General features: G+C 35.9%; 2 protein-coding genes across 4 annotated transcripts in view; both read left to right on the forward strand.

Annotated features, from left to right (window-relative positions):
* LOC107672671 (glutamate-rich protein 2-like) overlaps nt 1-3,773 on the forward strand; it is a 4,720-nt gene extending 947 nt beyond the window's left edge. The window contains exons 2-11 of one of the 2 annotated variants that reach the window (XM_016465962.1): nt 205-256; nt 405-444; nt 626-662; nt 870-965; nt 1,953-2,048; nt 2,327-2,421; nt 2,556-2,728; nt 2,820-2,877; nt 2,963-3,034; nt 3,391-3,773. In XM_016465962.1, coding sequence (XP_016321448.1) covers nt 205-256; nt 405-444; nt 626-662; nt 870-965; nt 1,953-2,048; nt 2,327-2,421; nt 2,556-2,728; nt 2,820-2,877; nt 2,963-3,034; nt 3,391-3,551 — 880 coding nt within the window. In that variant the 3' untranslated portion in view covers nt 3,552-3,773. The remainder of the gene's footprint in view (nt 1-204; nt 257-404; nt 445-625; nt 663-869; nt 966-1,952; nt 2,049-2,326; nt 2,422-2,555; nt 2,729-2,819; nt 2,878-2,962; nt 3,035-3,390) is intronic. The other variant, XM_016465963.1, reaches the window with a different exon arrangement.
* Nucleotides 3,774-5,107: 1,334 nt separating this feature from the next.
* LOC107672669 (glutamate decarboxylase 1-like) lies at nt 5,108-22,181 on the forward strand. Of its 2 annotated transcripts, none has more exons than XM_016465960.1 (16): nt 5,108-5,433; nt 6,968-7,094; nt 9,401-9,541; nt 9,753-9,995; nt 11,002-11,092; nt 16,200-16,312; nt 16,772-16,887; nt 17,079-17,158; nt 17,269-17,323; nt 17,573-17,689; nt 17,840-17,904; nt 18,001-18,079; nt 18,868-19,017; nt 19,626-19,733; nt 19,836-19,925; nt 21,099-22,181. In XM_016465960.1, the coding sequence occupies exons 2-16, from the start codon at nt 7,019-7,021 to the stop codon at nt 21,270-21,272; spliced, it is 1,698 nt and encodes a 565-aa protein (XP_016321446.1). In that variant the 5' UTR covers nt 5,108-5,433; nt 6,968-7,018; the 3' UTR covers nt 21,273-22,181. The 2 variants fall into 2 exon arrangements, with proteins under 2 accessions (XP_016321446.1, XP_016321445.1); XM_016465959.1 differs by having other exon boundaries at nt 6,989-7,094.
* Nucleotides 22,182-23,303: the final 1,122 nt, after the last annotated feature.

The following is a 23,303-nucleotide window of genomic DNA, read 5'->3' on the forward strand; positions in this document are numbered from 1 at the left end:
TTTTTTTAACCTTAAACCGCATAAACACATTTCATTACACCAAATACACAAAATAATGTTCTTTTTAGCAATGTCATATGACCCCTTTAACTCAACATGAACACATAATTGTGTTTCAAACATTTTTATAAGTAGGAATAGGCTACTGTTTATTGAACATTTCTTTAAAAAAAACAAAACACTTTTTTTATTATTTATTGTAAGTTTACAGTGTGTTGGAAGGCCCTCAGAGGTTGCATCCAAAGTCAGTGAAAAGGTCAGTGGCAGGACAATCTACATTTGTTTTTATGTTCCATTTAGATATTGATATTGTGTTTTCTTTTATATCGTCAGACAAAATTCTATCTGAATTGATCATTGTGCTATTTTATCACATTTAATCTTTTTTTCTGTTTCTGCTAAAGGAAGTTGAACCCTTAAAACCAGTGATTGGCAGCTCAGCAGGTAAAATAATCTAGGTGTTAGTCTGATTTAATATCTATCTATACATATACACACATATAACTATAGCAACCGTTTTGTAACATTTAGCAGTTGCATGCACATGACGACGGTCTGCCTTGGTTTTCTTAAGGCTAATATTTCTTCTGAAAGGGTGAATGACTTTACCTGCTTTGTTCTGTAGATCCAGCAGCAAAAGAATCAGTGGAATGGAAACCAAAGTAGGTTTAAAAATGTGTTACAGGTCACTATGATTTCACATTGGTTAAATGCTGACCTCTGACGTGAACAATGAAGACTGGATTTTCAGATCAATGAGAGGTCTTTTGGATACAATATGCTTTTTGGATACATATACAATATGCTTTACTTAAATAAAAAAAAACTCAGTGTCAAATGTATTAGGTGCTTTGTTTAATTTTGTGTAGGCAACAGAAACCAAAACCCAGTGGAAAGACAGAAGGACAGGGACCCTCTATAAACTCTGAGACAAATATGAAACTCAAAACTCCAAGAACCATGAGGTAAAATCAGTGGAGACTTTTTATAACAGTGATTAACAAACATAAATTGCCCATGCAGCTCTCAGGTCAATGTAAAAGAATTGGGGTAAATTAAAGAAATAGTTCACGCAAAACTTAAAATTTGCTGAAAATGTACTCACCCTCAGGCCATCCAAGATTCAGATGAGTTTGATTCTTCATTGGAACAGTTTTGGAGAAATGTAGCATTCCAACTTGCTCATCAGTGGATCCTCTGCAGTGAATGGGTGCCGTCAGAATGAGAGTACAAACAGCTGATAAAAACATCACAATAATCCACACCACTCCAGTCCATCAGTTAATGTCTTGTGAGGTGAAAAGCTGCATGTTTGTAAGAAACAAATCCATCTTTACGAAGTTTTTAACTTCAAACTGTTGCTTCCAGCTAAAATACATGTCCATAATCCATAATATTGCTTTCTCCAGTGAAAGTAGTTTTGTCTGAATCAGGAAAGAAATATGCACAGATCAAGCATTGTTTATAAGCAAACTGTTCTAAGCAAATATGTCTGTGGATTTTGATGGATAACAGGGCATGGGCTTTTTCACTAGAGAAAGCATTATTATGGATTATGGAATCATAATTTGGCCAGAAGTAATGATTTAAAATCATCTTGATGAATTTGTTTCTTACAAACATGCATATTTTCACTTCACAAGATGTTAACTGATGGACTGGAGTGGTGTGGATTACTTGTGGATTATTGTGATGTTTTTATCAGCGGTTTGGACTCTCATTCTGACGGCACCCATTCACTGCAGAGGATCCATTGGTGAGCAAGTGATGGAATGCTTCATTTCTCAAAATCTGGATGAGCTAAGGGTAAGGAAATTTTAAGCAAATTATTATTTTTTGGGTGAACTATTCCTTTAAACTTATTTACTTGAAGTAAGAATGTTTTATAATATTTTTATTGTACTGGTCCACTTCAACCATCATTTAGATGCTTTGGTTTTGGTTTTGTATAGGCAACAGAAAGCAAAACCTGGTGAAAAAACAGAGGGGAATCCTTCCTTGAACTCTGAAACATCAGATACCACACTCAAAGTACACAGTTCCAAGAGGTAAAAACAAAAGTATTTCATATCAGAAAATAATAACTAAAAGCAACAAGTTTTCTATATTAGAGAATGAGGATAGATGACCAGTACTGAAAGGAATAAAGAAACAAGCTTATTTTTAATTTGAGTGCTTCAGTGGCTTTTTGTATTTTCAGCATGCTCTTTGGGTCATTCATGGGATGTGGTTTATGGGCCGTACATGCATAAAGCAGGGAAGCTGATGGCATTCATTCGCTCCAGTGATCTCTAATAGTTTACCTTTTATCACCCATTTTTTTCAGCAGCAGAGGTTATAATGCCTCTAAAGCTCCGTCCTTCAGAAATGTAACCACGCATGGACATAAACTACCTAAACAGGTTCCCCCTATTATGACAGGTACTGAATCTGTTTTATCCTTTAGTCCTTTTTAGCACATTTATTGTTCAATCTATTTGTCTCAAAGTTCCTGAAACATTTTTTGATACCCACGGTGTCCAAAAGTGGATTTAATTTTTCTTTTTTAATTTAAGCATTAGAAAAACAAGGAGAATGTGATGTCCAGTCAGAAAGTGTGCATGAACTCCATATCCAGGCCCCTCAAGTAGTGCTGTCTGCAAATGACCAGGATCCTCATGAGGCACAGAGTGAAGAGGATGGAAATGAGAGCACTGAAGGGCACGTGCCGCTAGAACTGTTTGCAGAGGTGAGGCATTTAGGGCACGTCATGTATCTGATGTGTTTGAAAATGACTACTGACTAAAAAAAACGTTCTGTTTTTGTTTCTATGAATCCAGTTTCTGCAGGCCATGATGACAAAGAATTACCAACTTGCCAAAAAACTCTGTCAGATGAGTAAGTAGCCATGTGAATTGGTGTTGTTTACATTTGACATTTCTCACATCATGATACTGATGTTTTCATCATTCTATAAATTTAGTTTTAATTTATGAGCCCCAGAACTCAGAGGCCAAGAGCTTCCTGCCTCTCATTGAAGAAAAATTACTGATAGGTGAGATTATAAGCTATTCATTTTCTATCTATCTATCTGTTTTTTGTTTTTTTGGACATGATAGTTCCACTTTGCTTTGACCCTCAAATTGAATAAATTACATTTGTATGACAAAAACATAAGCTTTACTATGATTTTCCTCTTTAGTATTTAAATTAACCTAGTGATATGTACTTCTAAATTGCTTTAACCAAAACTGTTTTCATAAGCACTGCATACATGAATGAAAATGAAATACCATTAATTAAATAGAAGCAATGTTCCAAAAGGGTAACTTTAATAATGTGTGAGCAAAGACTTGAACATAAAGTGTGTTGAATTCACCTTCTTTATCTGGATATGATTATAAATTCTAGAAGCGGATGAGGAATCAGATGATGATGATGAATCTGATGAATATGACACATCTGATGATGATGATGTTGAAGATGACGATGAGTCCTCAGATGATGAATCCTCTGACACAGATGAAGAGTCCACTGACAGCACAGATGATACATTATCATCTTCATCATAAATAAACAACAAACAAACAAAGAGTGTAGTAGATCTATAGTGGTCCTAATCACATACAGTATTGTTTTAGTATTAATATATCTAATGCTCATAAACAATGTGTGTCATGTTTAGCATATCATGTATGCACAGTCTAATACTGACTGGACTTTAAATCATATTCTGCGTGAATTGTAATCTATATATGTCCTAAGACAATAAAGTAGCTATTTCCTACTTCACTTTTTCGGTGTAGTTGTTCAGAAAGGTGCAAGACATTATTGCGCCATCTAACGGAGGAAAAACAACAATATTGTTTCACAGTTTGAACCGGGGTTAGTTGTCACACTGCAAAGTTGTCAAAACAACTCTCCATATAACAAGAAACGTTCTTTTTTTGGCTAACGTTCTGGAAAGGTTGTCTTAACGTTGTGAACAAACGTTCTTCCAAATAAAATTAATAGAATGTTCGTTCAAAGTTATCTGGTCTTTAATATTTTTCTCAAAATGTTAGCACAAAAACATTTATACATTCATGGAACGGTTTTTTCTGAAAAGTTTTAGTTGGACGTTCATCTAACATTTTTTTTTTTTATGTTACTACTTGTTAGAATTTTCAGAAAACATTCAAAACGTTCCCATAATGATAAAACGGAATGTTCCCTTAACGTTCACATAAGAAAAAACAATCAGAAATAACTTTTTCGTAGCTCAATTGGTACATTAGAACATTGGAACATTGTTTATTAGGTTATCTCTATAGTATATACTATAATATTTTGAGTCCAATTATACAAATGCTTTTTTTCTATAGCAGTGGTTGTGTGCTGAATCCAAACGTCTTCAAATTTATTTTAAATATAATTTTTGCTCATTTTATTCTCAAAAGAAAGATTCATTTCATACTATTGTTGTTGTACAGGTGAACACAATAAAATCACAATGCGTTCAAATAACGATGTGTGCGTTCAAATACTTTTTGTTGTCAAAACTTGCGCCTACAGGATTTGAATATCGAAAAGCCCACCCAGAGAAATACTGACTGACTGCAAAAAAAAAAAATGCGTGACAACTAGCCCCGGTCTCTTCTTATTGACTGTATTGACCGAGTGGAGCTGTCCAGGTGCTGAAAAGGCTGTAATAATGCGGCGCACGTATAATTAACAACAACCAATAAAAAGTTGTCATCATCAGTACTGACAAGCGTAATCAGCAGAGGTTCTGAAATATCCGATCTTACAGGCATAAACCGAGCAGCTCAAGTGATTTTCCAGGGCGCTGCCCAAAAATCCTTCATTCAAGTTCAAGTTGGTCTGTTCTCTGTTGCCACCTCGTGGATGTCACTGTTGTTGTAGTTCCAGATATCTCATCTAGGTTATAGGCTACCTGGGGCTAATCCACAAGTCATGCAATAAATGAAAAATCTAATTCCTAACATTTTGTTTCATTAGAATAGACTAAAAAATCTTTATCGTTTCTCTCCAAAATAACAACAAGAAAACCCTGAGCTCGTCCTCATGATGTCTCTCTGTCTAACTCTCTCCTCCCTCTCTCTCCTTCTCTCACTCACCGGTATGTTGACGTGTATGTATATATGTATATTACTCGGAGAATTAAACTTCATGTGTCTGATGGCTTGAGTCCATATAATAATCTCGAGACAACCCCATGGATATTAACCGGTGGGAAAATACAGCAGAAGTGAATTTAGAAGATTCTCCTTTCGCCTTTTGAAGGATAAACACTGAATCAAAATTTAGCGCTGGATGGGTTTTTATTTTCTTGTTCACTCTTGTGGTTTTCTGATGTCAAGTGCCTCACAGCCACATCACGCGGTGTGAAACATCCTCCTCCGTGTGCCTCCGTTTTTCTGGATTGTATTGTGACACCTGTGACTTCGTAAGGTAAGCGCTCACCTTCTGCGTTTTGGTCTACATTTTTTCTCTTCTATAATGTTAGGAGGATAAGAATACTTGAAAGAGGAGCAGAAACTAAACTGTGCTTTTTATATTCGATGATAATAAATGCATGTGCAGATATAAACCAGTTTATGCCACTATTGTCATCTTACAGGCACAGGTCAGGCAAAATAATTATCTAAAAACATGGTGTAATTTAACACATGAGCAGCGCAATGATTTTTGGCCATATTTCACTAACCCCGACAGTGATTGGTGCGCGTTATTTGAAGATATTTAAAGATCATCTTAATTGAGAAATCAATGTCACTCTTTTTCTATTCATTTTTTCTCTCCTTTTTTATTTCTTTATTTTTTGGAGGGGGGGGGGCGCATCGGTTAAACACAAAGAAACAGTATTTATCGTCATCATCATAACACTAATAATGCCTTCACAATTATTATTTCTGTCCTGACTTCGTCGCCTTTGTTATGCTGTGGTTGAAGTGAGCAGATTCTTCATTTCTGTGTTTTAAATGATTCGATTTAAAGACCTCGTTACAGAGCCAATTAAGTCAGACTTCACGGTCTGCTGCGCGCTGGAGCTCAGAGGGGCCGGAGCGTCTGGAGAGCAAGAACCGGATCGCCATCCAAAATACCAAGTTATATAGGTCGGGTTATTTTCGGAACTTACCTACAATTCTTTTCGTTATTTCTGAAGTTTGTTGCTGATTTCTCGCGCTTTGGATGTGCAGTAATGTGCGCTGTTCTCAGAGCGCAGTTCTGAACATGACAGAACACTGAGCGCGAATGATCCTTGAGACAGGGACTGAATTACTGCCATTTCAGAAGGATATCACAGATGCGTGAAATTATGCTAGAGATTCCTTGAAAACAAAAACGCTTACTTTTAATTTTATAAGCAGTATATGAGATATAAGACAGTATTATTTGTGCCATCACTTTGTTTTATCCTAACTCTCCATAATGCCTTCACAATGATTATTTCTGTCCTGACTTCGTCGCCTTTGTTATGCTGTGGTTGAAGTGAGCAGATTCTTCATTTCTGCGTTTTAAATGATTCGATTTAAAGACCTCGTTACAGAGCCAATTAAGTCAGACTTCACGGTCTGCTGCGCGCTGGAGCTCAGAGGGGCCGGTGCGTCTGGAGAGCAAGAACCGGATCGCCATCCAAAATACCAAGTTATATAGGTCGGGTTATTTTCGGAACTTACCTACAATTCTTTTCGTTATTTCTGAAGTTTGTTGCTGATTTCTCGCGCTTTGGATGTGCAGTAATGTGCGCTGTTCTCAGAGCGCAGTTCTGAACATGACAGAACACTGAGCGCGAATGATCCTTGAGACAGGGACTGAATTACTGCCATTTCAGAAGGATATCACAGATGCGTGAAATTATGCTAGAGATTCCTTGAAAACAAAAACGCTTACTTTTAATTTTATAAGCAGTATATGAGATATAAGACAGTATTATTTGTGCCATCACTTTGTTTTATCCTAACTCTCCATATTTTCCGTGTAGTGTGTATTTTTTTTCCTTCAGTCTGAAAGCTGAGGTGTTTCTCCTGGACTGATGGCGTCTTCTGCACCTTCTTCCTCGGCTGCTGATATGGACCCAAACACGGCTAATTTACGACAATCTGCCACAAGTAGGTCTCTCTGGATAACGCGTTTTTCACTTGGCTTATTTACTCCGTGGGGTGGCGATGTTCATCACTGCCTTAAAAAACACACAGCACCCTCTGAAATGTCTATTAGCTGACAGAGACAGCTAGAGAGAAATGATAAATTATCTGATAGATAGATAGATAGATAGATAGATAGATAGATAGATAGATAGATAGATAGATAGATAGATATTAAAACGGGAATTCCTAATAATCAGTTTTTTGTCATAAAAATGTAAATTCTTACATTTCAGTATCAAAGTGAGGAATAGAGAGAGATCGATATGTGTACAGATGTATATAACACTACTAAATAATAATAATCTTATGTACGATTATTTTATCTCTTACTCATTTTTTTCTGGGTATAATTTTAGTCTGAATTCATATCTGGAGATTACAAATAAAATTATATTCTTCATTTTACTCTCAAATAAGAGCATCCCACTTCTGCCTAAATGACGTGTTGCAGTTAATTATGGTCCCCCATCTTATAACAATACTCCTGCATTTTGCCACGTTTTTATGGCAGCTTAAATAACAGCAATCAGCCATCATCTGCTCTCAACAGTCCCACCTTAATAGCGTAATTACAAAAATTACCCGCCATCACGGTCCAATTCACATTCCAGTTTTCTTTGTAAATCTATTTAAAATGCCCGAGTCAGGATTTTTTTTAATAAATGCATAAAAGAAACGGATTTGATCTGATCAGTGTGTCTTTGTGTAGATATGTAAAAAAAAAAATGCAATAATATAACGACGTAGTATATATGTTTTAAGTTATATCAAATTTGTTATAAATCTATGTTGTCAAACGATTTGTATGTTGTGTTGTTTTATTGTGTGTGTGTGTGTGTGTGTGTGTGTGTGTGTGTGTGTGTGTGTGTGCTTTTCTTTATGTATTTATGTATTCCTTTATGTGTTTATTTCTTTGGAGAGAGCTCATGCAGAAATTGATTTTGGTTTAATTTAAAGAAACGAAAAGGAACGAAATTAATGTCTAATCCAGTGTGTGAACCATCTTTTATAATATTCAGCATATAGCAAGCTTACAGTAAATAATACAGTTATTTAATCGGAATGTATGTTTAATTTAAATTGCATGCACAATAAACATGCTTAACGTGCTTTGTGAAGACTAGAAAAAAAACATTGGTCTTTAGCGTGAGAGAAAACAGGAAAATCCATTTTGATAGCCGCGATAAAATCGTGTCGCCTATTGATGTTCAGCGCATCGCCAAAGATTTACGACATCGAATAGTCATTAGCTCTTATCAGAACCGAGCCTGAATGAGAGAGATGGGTTGCATGGTGGGCAGAGGGGAGTATGAACGGGGGTCTGTTTTCTCTGATAATATTGTGTGATAGTCCTGCTCAAAATGAGAGAGATAAGCGGCACGCAAAGACAACCGGGCCCCCGTGACCGAAAGACGGATGCTCTAAGGAAATATGCTGTTAAATATTGAGAAATATTCTGTATAATCTTACCAACCATCTGTGACTCATGTTTTACAGTAGTTAGTAGCTCTAAGCAGTTCTCCGTATAAAACCAGTCAATACAAAATGTATTAATCATGAATGAAAAGTATGCATATTTTGTATAACGATGGTATCTTACACTCTTAAAAATAAAGGAGCCATTGATTAACCATTTTGGGTTCTCCAGAGAACCTTTCAGTGATAAGTTCTTAAAATAACCATTTTTGAATGCATTTTAAAAATCTATAACCCTTATAATCCATCACCCTTAATCCATTATTAAGAACCTTTCGTGTAATCACTTTTAGAAGGTTCTTGATGGAACCATCGATGCCTATAAAGAACCGTTATATTTAATAATGTAAGTGGTTCTTTCTGCTTTGCCTAAACCTGTTTGTCCACGATCATGTAAGATGCTCTAATAAAACATCCTCGATAGATTGGAGCTTCAGTCTATGGAATGTGCCTGTCGGCAGTTAATGGATCATCTAGTCAGTCAAGCGGAATCTGTGAAGGATGACAGACCCAACTCATCTGTGTTTCAACAGTGTTTCGTGATCCAAAAAACACACACCCTACATGTCCTCTGATGTCATGGCTACAGTAACACCTCTGAACCTCCACTAATCAATAAATAGCGCTGTCCTACTAAAACTCCAACAGCTGGAATCACCCTTAGGTATAAATATCAGAGAGCAAACCTGCTGTTAGTTGCTTGTGTTAGAGATAAAACTTTTTCCCTCTAGCATCCAGAATCAAGGCTGAGGATATGTTTTGCAATTCTTCCCCGTGTTGTAATGATGCAGGTTTCCTGCAGAAGAACAACAGTCTGGATGAGAAGAGTCGGATGGTGGGCGCCTTCAAGGAGAGCGCAAAGAACCAGATGTGTGACAACAGCGAGCGCTTCACGCGCGCAGAGACAGACTTCTCCAACCTGTTCGCTCGAGGTAACGACAAACCTCATTCTTAATGCTGTTTTCATACGCTGCTGTATATATGCACATATGATGTATATATGCCAGAAAGAGTTAAACTTCTGAATCTAATGCTTTCTTGCTTTATCTAAATCAAACAGAATATAGATAGACTTTTCATCTCCACTAACCCACTTTTGACCCCCATATGCTGACTCACATATACTGACTCATTCAATTCCAGATCTGCTGCCTGCTAAAAATGGCGAGGAGCCCACAATCCAGTTTCTTCTTGAGGTTGTGGAGATCCTCACCAATTATGTGCGCAAGACCTTTGACAGATCCACCAAAGTGCTGGACTTCCATCACCCTCACCAGCTCCTGGAGGGGATGGAGGGCTTCAACCTGGAGCTGTCTGACCAACCAGAGTCGCTGGAGCAGATCCTGGTGGACTGCAGAGACACGCTCAAGTATGGAGTCAGAACAGGTACAACCTGTTGAACAATTTATCACACCGTCCAATCATCACATCATCACACATTCATCACAAGCATAAGTCAATACAACAACGTGAATCAGTCTTTAACTTTAATTCATATAATTTATAGCTGACAACAGAGATTTGAGCTGATGATGGTTTTAAATGATAATTCATTTATGACAGGTTCTCCCTATTTATTCACATAAGTTATGTCTTGATCATTTGAAATGGGCAGTTTTAGGTATTGTCTTTTCTGCAGTTCTGTTATGTTGACCATTGAGCAATTTAAATTTGATGTGTCTTCAAATGAGTTTGACTTATAATTTAATTTATAAGCAATATATGAAAGCAAACAGAAAACAAATAATGTAATTACCAAAGAATCAAAGAAATGTCAAATATTTTGATATTAGTTTTTAAGAGTTTTAATAGTTTTTAAAAGTTTTCAAGAAATGAATACTGGGTGCATTAAAATTGATCAAAAGTGACTGTGGAGACAATTATTACAAAATATTTGTTTTGAATAAATGCTGTTCTTTTGAACTTTCTACAAGAACAGCAAGAAATAATCCTGGGGGGTATCACGGTTTCCACAAAAATATTAATCAGATCAATTGTTTTCAACATTGATAATAATCAGAAATGTTTCATGAGCAGCAAATCAGCATATTAGAATGATTTCTGAAGGATCATGTGACACTGAAGACTGGAGTAATGATGCTGAAAATACAGCTTTGATCACAGAAATAACTTACATTTTTAATCTATTCAAATAGAAAACATAAATGGTCATCATATTTTACAATATTAGTGTTTTTACTGTATTTCTGATCAAATAATTGCAGCCTGGTGAGGAGAAGAGACCTCTTTCAAACATAAACAAAAAAAAATCTTACTGACTTCAAACTTTTCAACATCAGTTGAAAGGTCTTTTGTCCTGGTTGGTTCATTTTATGATAAAGAGTATGTATTTGCAATTTGTACTTATAGCTCCTGTAAAATCTCTTCTCAGGTCATCCTAGATTCTTCAATCAGCTTTCATCTGGTCTGGATATCATCGGTCTGGCTGGAGAATGGCTCACCTCTACTGCCAACACTAACATGTGAATTACTCAAATCCACTCTCCTCTCCTCTCCTCTCCTCTCCTCTCCTCTCCTCATCTCTTCTCCTCTCCTCTGCTCTGCTGGGGTCATTTTGCAATAACAACATGTTGTCTGTGTTACATATATAATTATTTCCATTGCTCTAAGGTTATGTAAAGGGTATGTTTTAACGCTATGGCTTGAGGTGCTGTTTTTGTCAAGGCTGTATCGAGTGATGTGTCTGAATGCTGTAACCACCCCGCTGCCCTCCAGGCCTGTGAGATTTCATATTGATCAGCCCAGAAAGTTACACATTTCACTGCTGATATAAAGAGCAAATTGAACGGAGCTGTTCTATTGGACATTTCTGTCTGATGAGTTGCTCATGCGATTTGCAAAGAAACGATAATATAGATTGCAATGACACATCACCAAATCACCCAAATTATTACTAGAAAGAACAAGCATTTGTGCAACTGGCCGTTTGCCTCAAAATTTTATAATAGCTATAACCCTTCCCCAGGTGAAAACTAGCCCCTTCATCCCAAATATACAACAGAAGCTGATGGGTTTTTTCATGAAGCGTATGCTGCTGCTGTTAGTGCAGCACTGAGGAGTCTTACAGCACTAAAGCACAGAATGGACTTGTACCAAACCTATTTAACAGCCCATTGATTGCGTGTGACTGTGGGTTGGTAGGAAGTGTGTGCCAGCTGGGACCAGCCAGTCGGAGAGCTGGAGAGCCCCTGTGGGCCGAGCAGTCTGGCCATCGCATTTTCCTCCCGCAGGCCATTTTGATCTCAGAGGACCGAGCAATTCATTACAGCTGTCTTTCTTAATATAAATAGAGAGCTTTCTATAATAGAAGTCAGTTAGGATAAAAAAGCCTTGTTAAATAGCCATAACTATGAACAATGGGTTTTGGCAATAGGAAATTTCTTTGATTAATATCCTCTTAAGCTAATTCATACCACCATATGAAGAGAAAAAGAGAGAAAAATAGCAGTGCCAAAAACAATTAAAAAAAGTCTTTAAAATCAGAGTTTTAAATTAAATATTCGTAGGGTCAGTTCCATAGTGAACTGCCTACATAGGGAGTATTTTAAGGCATGCATTCCCAACATAAAATCTATTCCAACAGATGAGTTGTTGCTCTAGGATATCCCAGTTTTGGACAAAATCTAAAGCAGTGTCAAATGTGATGCTGCCTTCAAGGGCATGTAGGAATCTCGTACCTCAGAGTCAGGCGCATTCATGGCGCAAATATAGCATGAAATTATAAACAAAAGGCCCAAATAAAAACATCTGAATTCAAAATTATGAAAATTATTCATTTCTACACTGAAAACAAATTATGCTTTGGACCAACTCTAATTTGTTACAACCAAATGTATTAGTTTTTCTCAAATGATTTTTATGGTTTGGTTAAAAATTACAAAAATTACATTCATTGAAAATAAAAGATAATTTATTATACATTTAATCATTATATTTTCTTTAGACACAAAATGTTACTTAATGTAGGTCAATATAATAATTATCTGGCTTTTTACAACTTAATTTCACCATAAACAAAAGCTCAATTAGCTATAATATTAAAAAAAAAAAAATTGCTGTACTTATTATTAATAAAGAGGAATATTCTCTTCAAAAGACCTTAATGTCTTTTTAAATTATGCATCATCATTTTTGTTATGTACTACCAAAATCAGTAAAGCTAGCCGGTGTCTGCACAAGGTGTCAAGCAGAAATACTATTTAAATAAAATAGTTTATTTTATTTTTATCTACGGGGAGTGCTATTTACTTTTACCCAAACTGAACAAAACAGGTTTAACCATGATTTTTTTAAAGACTAATATAAAAATGCACTTTTCACTTTTTTCAGTTAATCGCTTACTTATACATGGTATCACAACTAAATGTTTTTCTTAAAGTAAACCGTGAAAATTGAGTGATTAGCTTTACACCATACTTGCTTTCTGCTCACTGACCTCTCTATATAGATTATAGATGTATAATATTATAGTATTTATCTTATAGATCAGTGTTTCTGCCATGTTTCATATCGACCCGCTCCTTTAAACATCACTCAACAAATCAAATCAACAAGTCGTGTATTATCTACAATTCAAAGTTTCCCACTTTGAATTTGACTTTGCTCAGTCATTCATGTACTTGGATCTCATAATTACAATATTTCCGACTCCACTTTGAAGGGTGCATATAAAAAGATATTCCCAGAGAGAAGTGTGATGAGTTCAGTGTAATATGGCGGACAAAGCAAGAGCATACACTTATACAACTGTTGCCTATTTCACCCTATATGTGTGAGTTTGCAATGTATTTTCATGCCATTTAGAGTATCATGCCATTAGCTTAGTATAATCTGTGTTTTTTGCATTTGTTTGATGCACACAGTCACCACACTTTTCATTTTACACAAGCAGTAGACACCAAGGTTTCGGAACAGCTTGCAACTTTTTCTTTTTTTACTTTGTGACATTTGCTTTATATGATTTTTTACAACAGTATAAATAAAGTACGTCCACAAGTGCTGCTGACATTTGAGAAGTCAAGAGGTGATCGATGTTGTAGGTCGGTTTTTCTGTATTAAACCTTGAATTTTACCCTGTCTTCATATATCATTCCTGTAAAGCACGAATATGAGGTTAAAAAGCACTATATTTGTATCTGAAGGTGGATGGATCCATGATGGCTCTTGTACACAAGGTACTAATGGCAGAGGTGTGTTAGTTCAGTAGATGAGAGTGTGGGAGTCTCTCTGGGAGGAGGATGTTGATTAGCGCTTCACTCTGACACTGAAGCATTTTCATCTGTTCAGATAAACGTTTCTCCTTCGCTCCCACATCATGGCGTCGTCTTGCTCCAGGGATAAAGCTGTTCTGTTGGCCTCCCACTGCTCTCTGCCCCATTTTGAAGGATTTCACCTGCAATGTTTGGAAACGTTTCATTTCTTCACTGCTGAGAGTGTCGCTTCTGTTGTTCTGCTGCCACTCTTTGTGAGAAGAGAAAGGGGAGTATCCTCGTGTCTGTGATTCAGTGAATGCACGGGATGCAAATGCTGCTTATTCAGTCATTATTCACAGTGACTGATTTAGACCCATTATTTCTCATCAGCAGTGACACACACTGACCGGCAGCTAATGGACTGACACACACACACACACACACACACACACACACAAAACACCCTCAAAATAGCTTCACATAAAAGACAAGAAGAGTTAAGTGTGTTTCTAGGGTGTTGCTAAGTGGTTGCTAAGGTTTTGGGGTGGTTGCTAGTAGAGCCAAATGACAAATGATTTTCAGTAGTTGATGCAGATATTGATATGGCAATATAATGCTGATCAAATTTAATGCGCAATACAGTAAATATGATTTTTAAGATTTTTAAATTACACAATATTTACTCATACACTTTTAAGTTGAAATAGACATTGTGTATAACACAGCAAAAAAAAATCTTCTATCTAAACATTTGAGAAACAAAATTATGACATATTAACTTTTGTATCAAAATTAAGAGGGTTTTTGCTTGAAATACGAAAAATATCTGCCAATGCAAGAAAAATGAACTTGATTCAAAGAGAAAACGATTATTTTTCTCACCCCATATTTTTGTGATGGAAAACAAGACAAAAATCATTTTTGCTGTCTAATCATTGATAAGACAACTGTCACAAAAATACATAATAGATAGATAGATAGATAGATAGATAGATAGATAGATAGATAGATAGATAGATAGACAGACAGATAGATGATAGATAGATAGATAGATAGATAGATAGATAGATAGATAGATAGATAGACAGACAGATAGATGATAGATAGATAGATAGATAGATAGATAGATAGATAGATAGATAGATAGACAGATAGAAGATAGATAGATATTATGGATGGTCTCTCTAGTTCACTTGACCAACGTGTTGTGTTTATATGATTATGATTTTGTTGTGCAAATGTGTATCACACAATGCATTTTTAATTTCATAATAGTGAATATAACGGCCCCAATACGCATTGTGCATTCAGGCAGGTAGTCGATTTCCTGTTGGTTTCTCCTCCTTTGTACATGAAAATGCAATTTGTCAAATCCAACACGTGTAAGGCCTGCGCGAGAAACATTGCTCTATTTATACGACACTATGACAGCTGGAATCATGTTTTTGCTGCATGTTATTGATGATTCCCCGTTATTTTACTGTCTCAAATCTTTGTTCCTTTTCGTGACGGAGCTGAACAACGAGTCTGCCCGGGGCTGCTCCGTGTCCTAGTTGTGTTCCATCACACGCTCATCCTCTTTCGTCCGTCCTTTCTGTGAATGAGATGGATTTGTGCTGAAGCGTGGTCTTATCTCGCGGACGGACAGCCATCAGAGTACTGCCTCCCTGCATTAGAACAGCCTGAAATGAGCCCTTATCTAGTCTATCACAGCCGTCTTTTAATTAGCGATATTCAAAGCAGCCGAGAGGGACAGAATGGAACAGTAGCCTGTGATGTCTGATTCTCTGAAGCAGCTGTTGCCAGATTTTGACAATTTGCAGAAGTGGAACAGAAGTATTACGAACCTCATAACCATGTCCAAATCAATTTTCAAAAAATATAAAAATAATAAAAAAAATATATATATATATATACAGTATATATATATATGGTAGTATTTCTTGAATTGCATTAATGCTGCTATTAAGTAATCATTGTATTAGAGTATTCGAGTACGAATCACCACTAAAATAATGTGAAATGTAGCAAAACATTGGATTTATACTCATTTAAAAAAATAGCCTTCATTATTTTCGCTAAAAGTGTAATTGCTTTTAAACACTATTATCGGATTGTAGAACTATAGGTTCAAATTTTTCCCGCCTTATTTTTTTCTGTGTGCTTACAAGATGCATTTTCGATGCTGTAAATAAAACAAATAATTGGAGTACGTTTTACACTTTCAAAATTTCGCGTTTAATTCAAAGTGTTACTTGCCGTTTCTTTTAATTAATTGTAATAGGCTATTTACAAGCCATTTCTAAGTGAAAATTGTTTCTACACCATTTTTTTAGTGTAAATGTGACTAAACATGGTCTTCCTGTGTGTTGCTCAGGTTCACATATGAAATCGCTCCTGTGTTTGTTCTGATGGAGCAACTGACCCTCAAGAAGATGAGAGAGATCATTGGCTGGCCTAATGGTGATGGCGATGGACTCTTCTCCCCAGGTAAACTGATCCATAACACCCGATAGATGTAGACCTAATATTAGCTACCATTAAAAACGTGACCCAAAAGACATAATACAAATTAAATAGATTATGCATAAAATTAGGGGATTAGGAAATGGCTACATATTTTCGCGTTGGATGAAGGATAGCCTAGGCCTACCCTTACCAAAAATAAGTTTATTCAAGTGTGCTATTAGTATACTTCTTTTAAACTAAAAATAGGAAAGTATACTTTTAGTCTACTTTTTATGTACTTCTCAGAAATGGGCTTTATGTACTTCTCAGAAATATACTTAAAATGACATTTAAGTATACTTGACTTATACTTAGAAAAAGTCTAAATGAACTTTACTTAAGTATACTTACTAAAATAAACTTGAACTATACTACTTTTTGGTAAGGGTATTCTTTAACACATTTCATTTAGCTGCTGTAATGCGATGAATCTGTTCACAGGTGGTGCCATATCAAACATGTACAGTGTGATGGTTGCACGGTACAAGTATTTCCCTGAAGTCAAAACCAAAGGCATGTCTGCAGCACCACGACTCGTGCTTTTCACTTCTGAACATGTAAGTACCCACTGCCACTGCAGTTAAACAGAGGATTTGTCTTCCTCTAGGGGTCATATATTACACAGCCCTGCATCTTGGGAAAAAAAAAACACTTCTGCTGATTTGATGCTGAGCTCAAAAATATATTTGATATGTTATATATCACATTTGATATGCATATATGCTCATGTTTGCATTTCTTTTTGCAGAGTCATTATTCAATCAAAAAGGCAGGAGCAGTACTGGGATTTGGCAAAGAAAACGTAATTCTTCTGAAGACAGATGAGAGGTATCTTTTTTTTTTTTTTGAGCTATTAGCCACTGTTACTTTCTTTCAAAGCTCATGTTTTATTTGCTAGAGTCCCTCCCACTTGCACCTCATTGGCTGTCTTGTTTCAGGGGGCGTGTCATACCTGCTGACTTAGAGGCCAAGATCATTGATGCCAAACAGAAGGTAAGCAGATGCTCAGACTCACTGCGCTGTTCTGTGTTGCTGAGACAAGCTAGTGAGAGTATTGAACCTCAGTGCCTGAAGAGTTCAGTGGATCAATACTGGAGCAGGAATTCTCAAGCTGATGGATGATTTGACCTTTACGTACTAATTCTAAGCCTCTCTGTTAATAAAGTGGCACTCTGCTGTTAGGGCACTATCTTTAGGCCATGTACTATCAACAGTGAATGTGATTTTAAATGTTTATTTTAGGGTTACGTGCCACTGTTTGTGAATGCAACGGCTGGTACCACAGTATATGGAGCATTCGATCCCATCAATGACATTGCAGACATCTGTGAGAAGTACAACCTGTGGTTACATGTGGATGTAAGCTTGACTCAAACATATACATGCATTTCCAATGAGTGCTTTCAGAATTAGCTGAAATGGTAACTAGATTAATTTAATAAATTGTCCATTGAATAAATAAATTAAACATCTTAAATCAGTCGGTCAGTGGTGTTTGTATATCGTCAGGGTGCATGGGGCGGAGGACTGTTGATGTCCAGGAAACACCGTCACAAGCTAAGCGGCATTGAGAGGTATGTAAAAATCACACGAGATGAGGCACTAAAATGACTGTATATCACAGTAATTGTGCAGTGTGACCTGAAAACCCACATGTCTGTTTGTTTCAGAGCAAACTCAGTCACATGGAACCCTCATAAGATGATGGGTGTACCATTGCAATGTTCAGCCATCCTGGTTAGAGAGAAGGTGAGACAGTAAACAGTCAAAGACAACACATAAAGACATAAACAGGCAGGATTTATCACACACTAGGGTCCCATTTACATCTGGTATTAACATTTGCCTTGGAAAAGCCCATCTATATACACAACCATTCAAAAGTTTTGGGGTCAGTAAGATTTTTTAAAAGAAATTAATATTTATATTCAGCAAGGACACATTAAATTGATCAAAAGTGACAATAAAGGCATTTATAATTTTACAAAAGATTTCTATTTCAAATCAATGCTGTTCTTTTGAACTTTCTGTTCATCAAAGAATAGTGAAAAAAACTGTTTTCAACATTGATAATAATCAGAAATGTTTCTTGAGCAGCAAATCAGCATATTATTATGATTTCTGAAGGATCATGTGACTCTGAAGACTGGAGTAATGATGCTGAAAATTCAGCTTTGATCACAGAAATAAATTACATTTTACAATATATTCAAATAGAAAACATTTTTTTCAAATTGTAATAATATTTCACAATATTACTGTTTTTACTGTATTTTTGATCAAATAAATGCAGCCTTGGTGAGCAGAAGAGACTTCTTTCAAAAGCATTAAAAAACAGACCCCAAACCTCTGAACAGTAGTGTACAGTCTACAAGTGTACAGTGTACAAGTCTAAATTAAAATCTTGGATATGCAGTTACACACCTAACTTATTTGGATAAATTTGCTAAATGAATACATGTAGAAGTGAATTCAAATACATTTAGAGTTTAGTTATACAGCTACTGATCATCACAGGAGATGTGCTTCTGTTGCAGGGCATTCTGCAGGGCTGCAACTCCATGTGCGCTGGATACCTCTTCCAACCAGACAAACAGTACGATGTGAACTACGACACCGGCGACAAGGCCATCCAGTGTGGCAGACATGTAGACATCTTCAAATTCTGGCTCATGTGGAAGGCCAAGGTGGGTCACAACAGCTGCAGCTATGTAATGTCAAATCAAATTAATTAATATAGTGCTTTTCACAATACACATTGCTTCAAAAGCAGCTTCACAGAAAATCATGATGATGTATCTTAATATCTTCATACCTTATAGTTGCATTTAGCAGATTAGAGCTGGGCAATAATATAATTTATATATTGTGACCAAATAAACAATCAAGCAGGTATATATGAGTATCCTGTATGTATGCAGATAAAAAAAAAACTTTATATAAAGAGCTGGGTGATAATATAATCACATTTTGCAACAAAATAAAAAAAGTAGTAGTTGAGATTTGCTCTATACTATATGTTGCTTTATGTGAGAGTGCTGTATATATGCACAAAAAGTTGGATATAATATTTGCAATAATGGTTTACATTTTTGCAACAATATAAACAATCACACAGCCAAGATTTGCTATACAGTATATTTCTTTATACATATTACCTGAGTATACTGTACAGTATGTATGCAGGTAAAGTGGTATGTATGTACTATATCCCAATTTTAAAATAAAGACAATTATGTGGCAATTGCAGAGAAACACACATTTTTATTCTGACTGGTGAATTTGATCCGTGCAGGGCACAACTGGGTTTGAGCAGCACATTGACAGATGTCTGGAGATTTCTGAATATCTCTACAACAAAATCAAGAACCGTGAGGGATATGAAATGGTCTTTGAGGGCCAGGTTTGTATATGGCACACACATATTTATGTATAGATTGAAATAACTGCTTACCTAATACTGAATGTAAGGACTTTTCTAATTGCTTTCTTTTGTTCTCTGCAGCCCCAGCACTCAAATGTTTGCTTCTGGTATATTCCACCAAGCTTGCGTGGCATGCCAGATGGAGACGAAAGAAGGGAGAAACTACACAGGGTACTTCATCTCATTTCAATTATCAAGAAACGAGACTAACAAGCACAAACTAGTAGTGATCAAAACAAATCTTTTGTTTCAAATCAGTGGTTCGGAGCTTTTATCAAAGAGTCATGTGATGAGGCTTCATTACATCATTACTTTTTTGAAACTTGGTTCCAAAATTCCAAGGATTCGCCGCCGTACTCTTAAAAATAACGTTTACAAAAGCCATAGAAGAACCATTTTATGTTCCCCAAAGAATCTTTAAACTCAAAACAAACTCAGTTCTTAAAGGAATAATTCAGCCGAAAATTTACTCACCCATATCCAAGATGTAGAATTTGTTTCTTCATTGGAACAGATTTGGAGAAATTCATCATTCCATCGCTCACCAATGGATGCTCTGCAGTGAATGGGTGCCGTCAGAATGGGAGTCCAAACAGCTGATAAAAACATCACAATAATCCACAAGTAATCCACACCACTCCAGTCCATCAATTAATGTCTTGTGAGGTGAAAATCTGCATGTTTGTAAGAAACAAATCCACCATTAAGACGTTGCTTCTGGCTAAAATACCAGGCCATAATCTATAATAACGCTTCCTCCAGTGAAAAAGTCATTTTGTCTGAATCAGGAGAGAATTATATGCAGCGGTTTAAAGTTAAAACAAGACGTTAATTAATGGACTGAGGTTGTGTGGATTGCTTGTGGATGTTTTTTTTTAGCTGATTGGACTCTCATTCTGACGGCACCCATTCACTGCAGAGGATCCAGATGAAGAAACAAACTCATCCACATCTTGAAATTTTCAGCTAATTTTCATTTTTGGGTGAACTATTCCTTTAAAAGAACAGTTGTTTCTTAGTGTGAAGAACATTTTGGATGTTAAAAGTTCTTCATGAAACCATCGATGCCAATAAAGAACCTTTATTTTTAAAAGTGTAGATGGTATTTAGTTATTTGTAGAATACATAATAGATATCACTTTCATGAAAACATTTGCAGTTGTCATCATATATACAAGTTTGGATTGTCATTTCATTCCATTTACACGGTTTCGAGTCAGCATGTGCCGCCAGAGTTTGGAGCGCTTTGAAACAATGAATCATTTTACGAAGAAATTAGTTTAGCTGAGCTCGGTTTCTCCCATCACTACAAACCCATCATAAATTACGCCGTCTCCTCTGCAGGTGGCACCGAAGATCAAAGCAATGATGATGGAGTGCGGCACAACCATGGTAGGATACCAGCCACAAGGAGACAAGGTCAACTTCTTCCGAATGGTTGTCTCCAATCACGCCGTCACCAAGTCCGACATCGATTTCCTCATCGATGAGATCGAGAGGCTGGGTCACGACGTTTAAGAGCAGAGAACTGCAGCTCTGTACACTAACGAGGCTCAGGCATCTCGACAGGACGGTCGCACGGTCTACACATTCAATGGCTGTGTTTCGACATCGTATTGTGGTCCAATATGTTCTGTCCTTTTTCTCAATGTGTTTAGATCTTTAACTTACAGATCACGTAGCCTGTATAGCTACACAGTCACCTTATAACACAGTTTAAATCCATTGGGATCATGTCGGTGCTTGTGTTTGTAAATACAATATAAAGACAAGCAAAGACGCACCACCCTTTTAATGCAGCTCGAACCCCTTTCTGTGTAGTAGTGGGGTCTGTGTGTAAACCAGTGGTTGATCTGTATTTTAGTGTTGTGTTTCCTAAACTTACCTTGTAGTAGGTCATGTAAAGTGTTTAATCAACACCTTTGTGAGGTGAAACGTTCAGTTTTCAGTTTGAAATGTAATGATATAAATCTATAAACAAATACTTTATTTATATTGTGAGCCAACGGTGTTTAAAAGGTATTTCTCCCATTTGTAACAGTTCTTCATTTGTATTTTAAGACAAGTTATATATAATCAAACAAGTTTAGGCTAATGTTCTTGGTCCAGTAGTGTACTTGTGAGCCAAAGACAGAACTAGTGCCATACAATTTACAATATACTCAATATCCTTTGAAATAAGCAAGCGTATAAATGATAGTATGAATCTATAGACATTTATATAAATATGAATATATTGTATATGTTTGTCGTTCAGGCCCTTAACTCTGTGCAATCAGTGTGTTAGTGTTATAATGTTACCGTGTGCATCTTTGACTGAATGTTATAAGCAATCCTATCAATTATCTGAAGGTAGTTAGTTACCAGATGTATATTACTAATTATTGATATTCAACTCAGGCGATTATAGCATCATATTTAAAAAAAGAGAGAAGAAATAACAAAAGAAAACAATAAAGCAAAAAGCACAAACTTGGAAGGCTGGCAATGTCCTCAGGATGCTGGAAGATTGTGGTCATATTGATATTTATTACAAGTTTATTGATATGCTGTATTTAGATCCAGCTGTTGTCTTTGGAACATGTGAAAGATGACTGTTTATTCCATTCATTCATATTTGTTCAAAGTGTTTTTGACAAATGCACAATTATCTTTTTCCTCTATTGTTGACTGTATATGTTGAATGTGAGAAGGGAGATCTGGTCTCCTCAGTAAGGCTGGCACTTTAAAATGCAATCACATTATATGTAAACTGTTATAAACACGTGTACACGGCACAATAAAAGCTATTAAAGTATAAGAATGTTCTATTAGTCGTCTTTCTAAAATGTAAAATCTTGCACCTTGATTTTAAAGCATATAATAAACTTGCACTTCACACTGAGTTTGTTTGCGTTTTCTTTTATTTCATTCTAATTTTTAACCAGCTGATCTTAGGCACTAGAATGTATGTCATAATATTGAAATATATTTCAAAATATACACAAAAAAGGGCTAAAAATATAAAATAATTGAAAATAAAAATATTCTACCAATATATTTTTTGCAAGTATATTTTTCAAATCCATATTTGCATTTAGCCTAAATGTAGGCTAAATACATGCTGTAAACAGCTTCACAATTTACAACATATATTTAGCATATATTCATATATTTTGGCGATACACAATAGACACTATAAACCCTTTTAAATAGCTAATTAAATCTTGTTTATATATGAAAAATTCTATTAAAATGCCCTCACAACAAATACTGTGGCAAGAATATTTATAGTTGACAATACCTTTGCATTTTGATACATAAAATAACCATAATACCGAATGATTACCGTATTCTTATGCCATGGACTTACCATGGTACTATCAGGAAAAATATATATATATAATGCTATCATAATTATAATGGTATTATTATAATACTAATATATATAAAAAAGTCATACCTTTAGATACCATGCTCCCCATAAAACGTTACCATGTTACTATGTTCAAAATACTGTACAAGGTACTTTTTATCATTTATACTTCATTTGGATCACAAGAAGTAAAT

Source organism: Sinocyclocheilus anshuiensis, unplaced genomic scaffold (genome assembly GCF_001515605.1).
Source record: "Sinocyclocheilus anshuiensis isolate Anshui unplaced genomic scaffold, SAMN03320099.WGS_v1.1 scaffold1346, whole genome shotgun sequence".
Lineage (NCBI taxonomy): Eukaryota > Metazoa > Chordata > Actinopteri > Cypriniformes > Cyprinidae > Sinocyclocheilus > Sinocyclocheilus anshuiensis.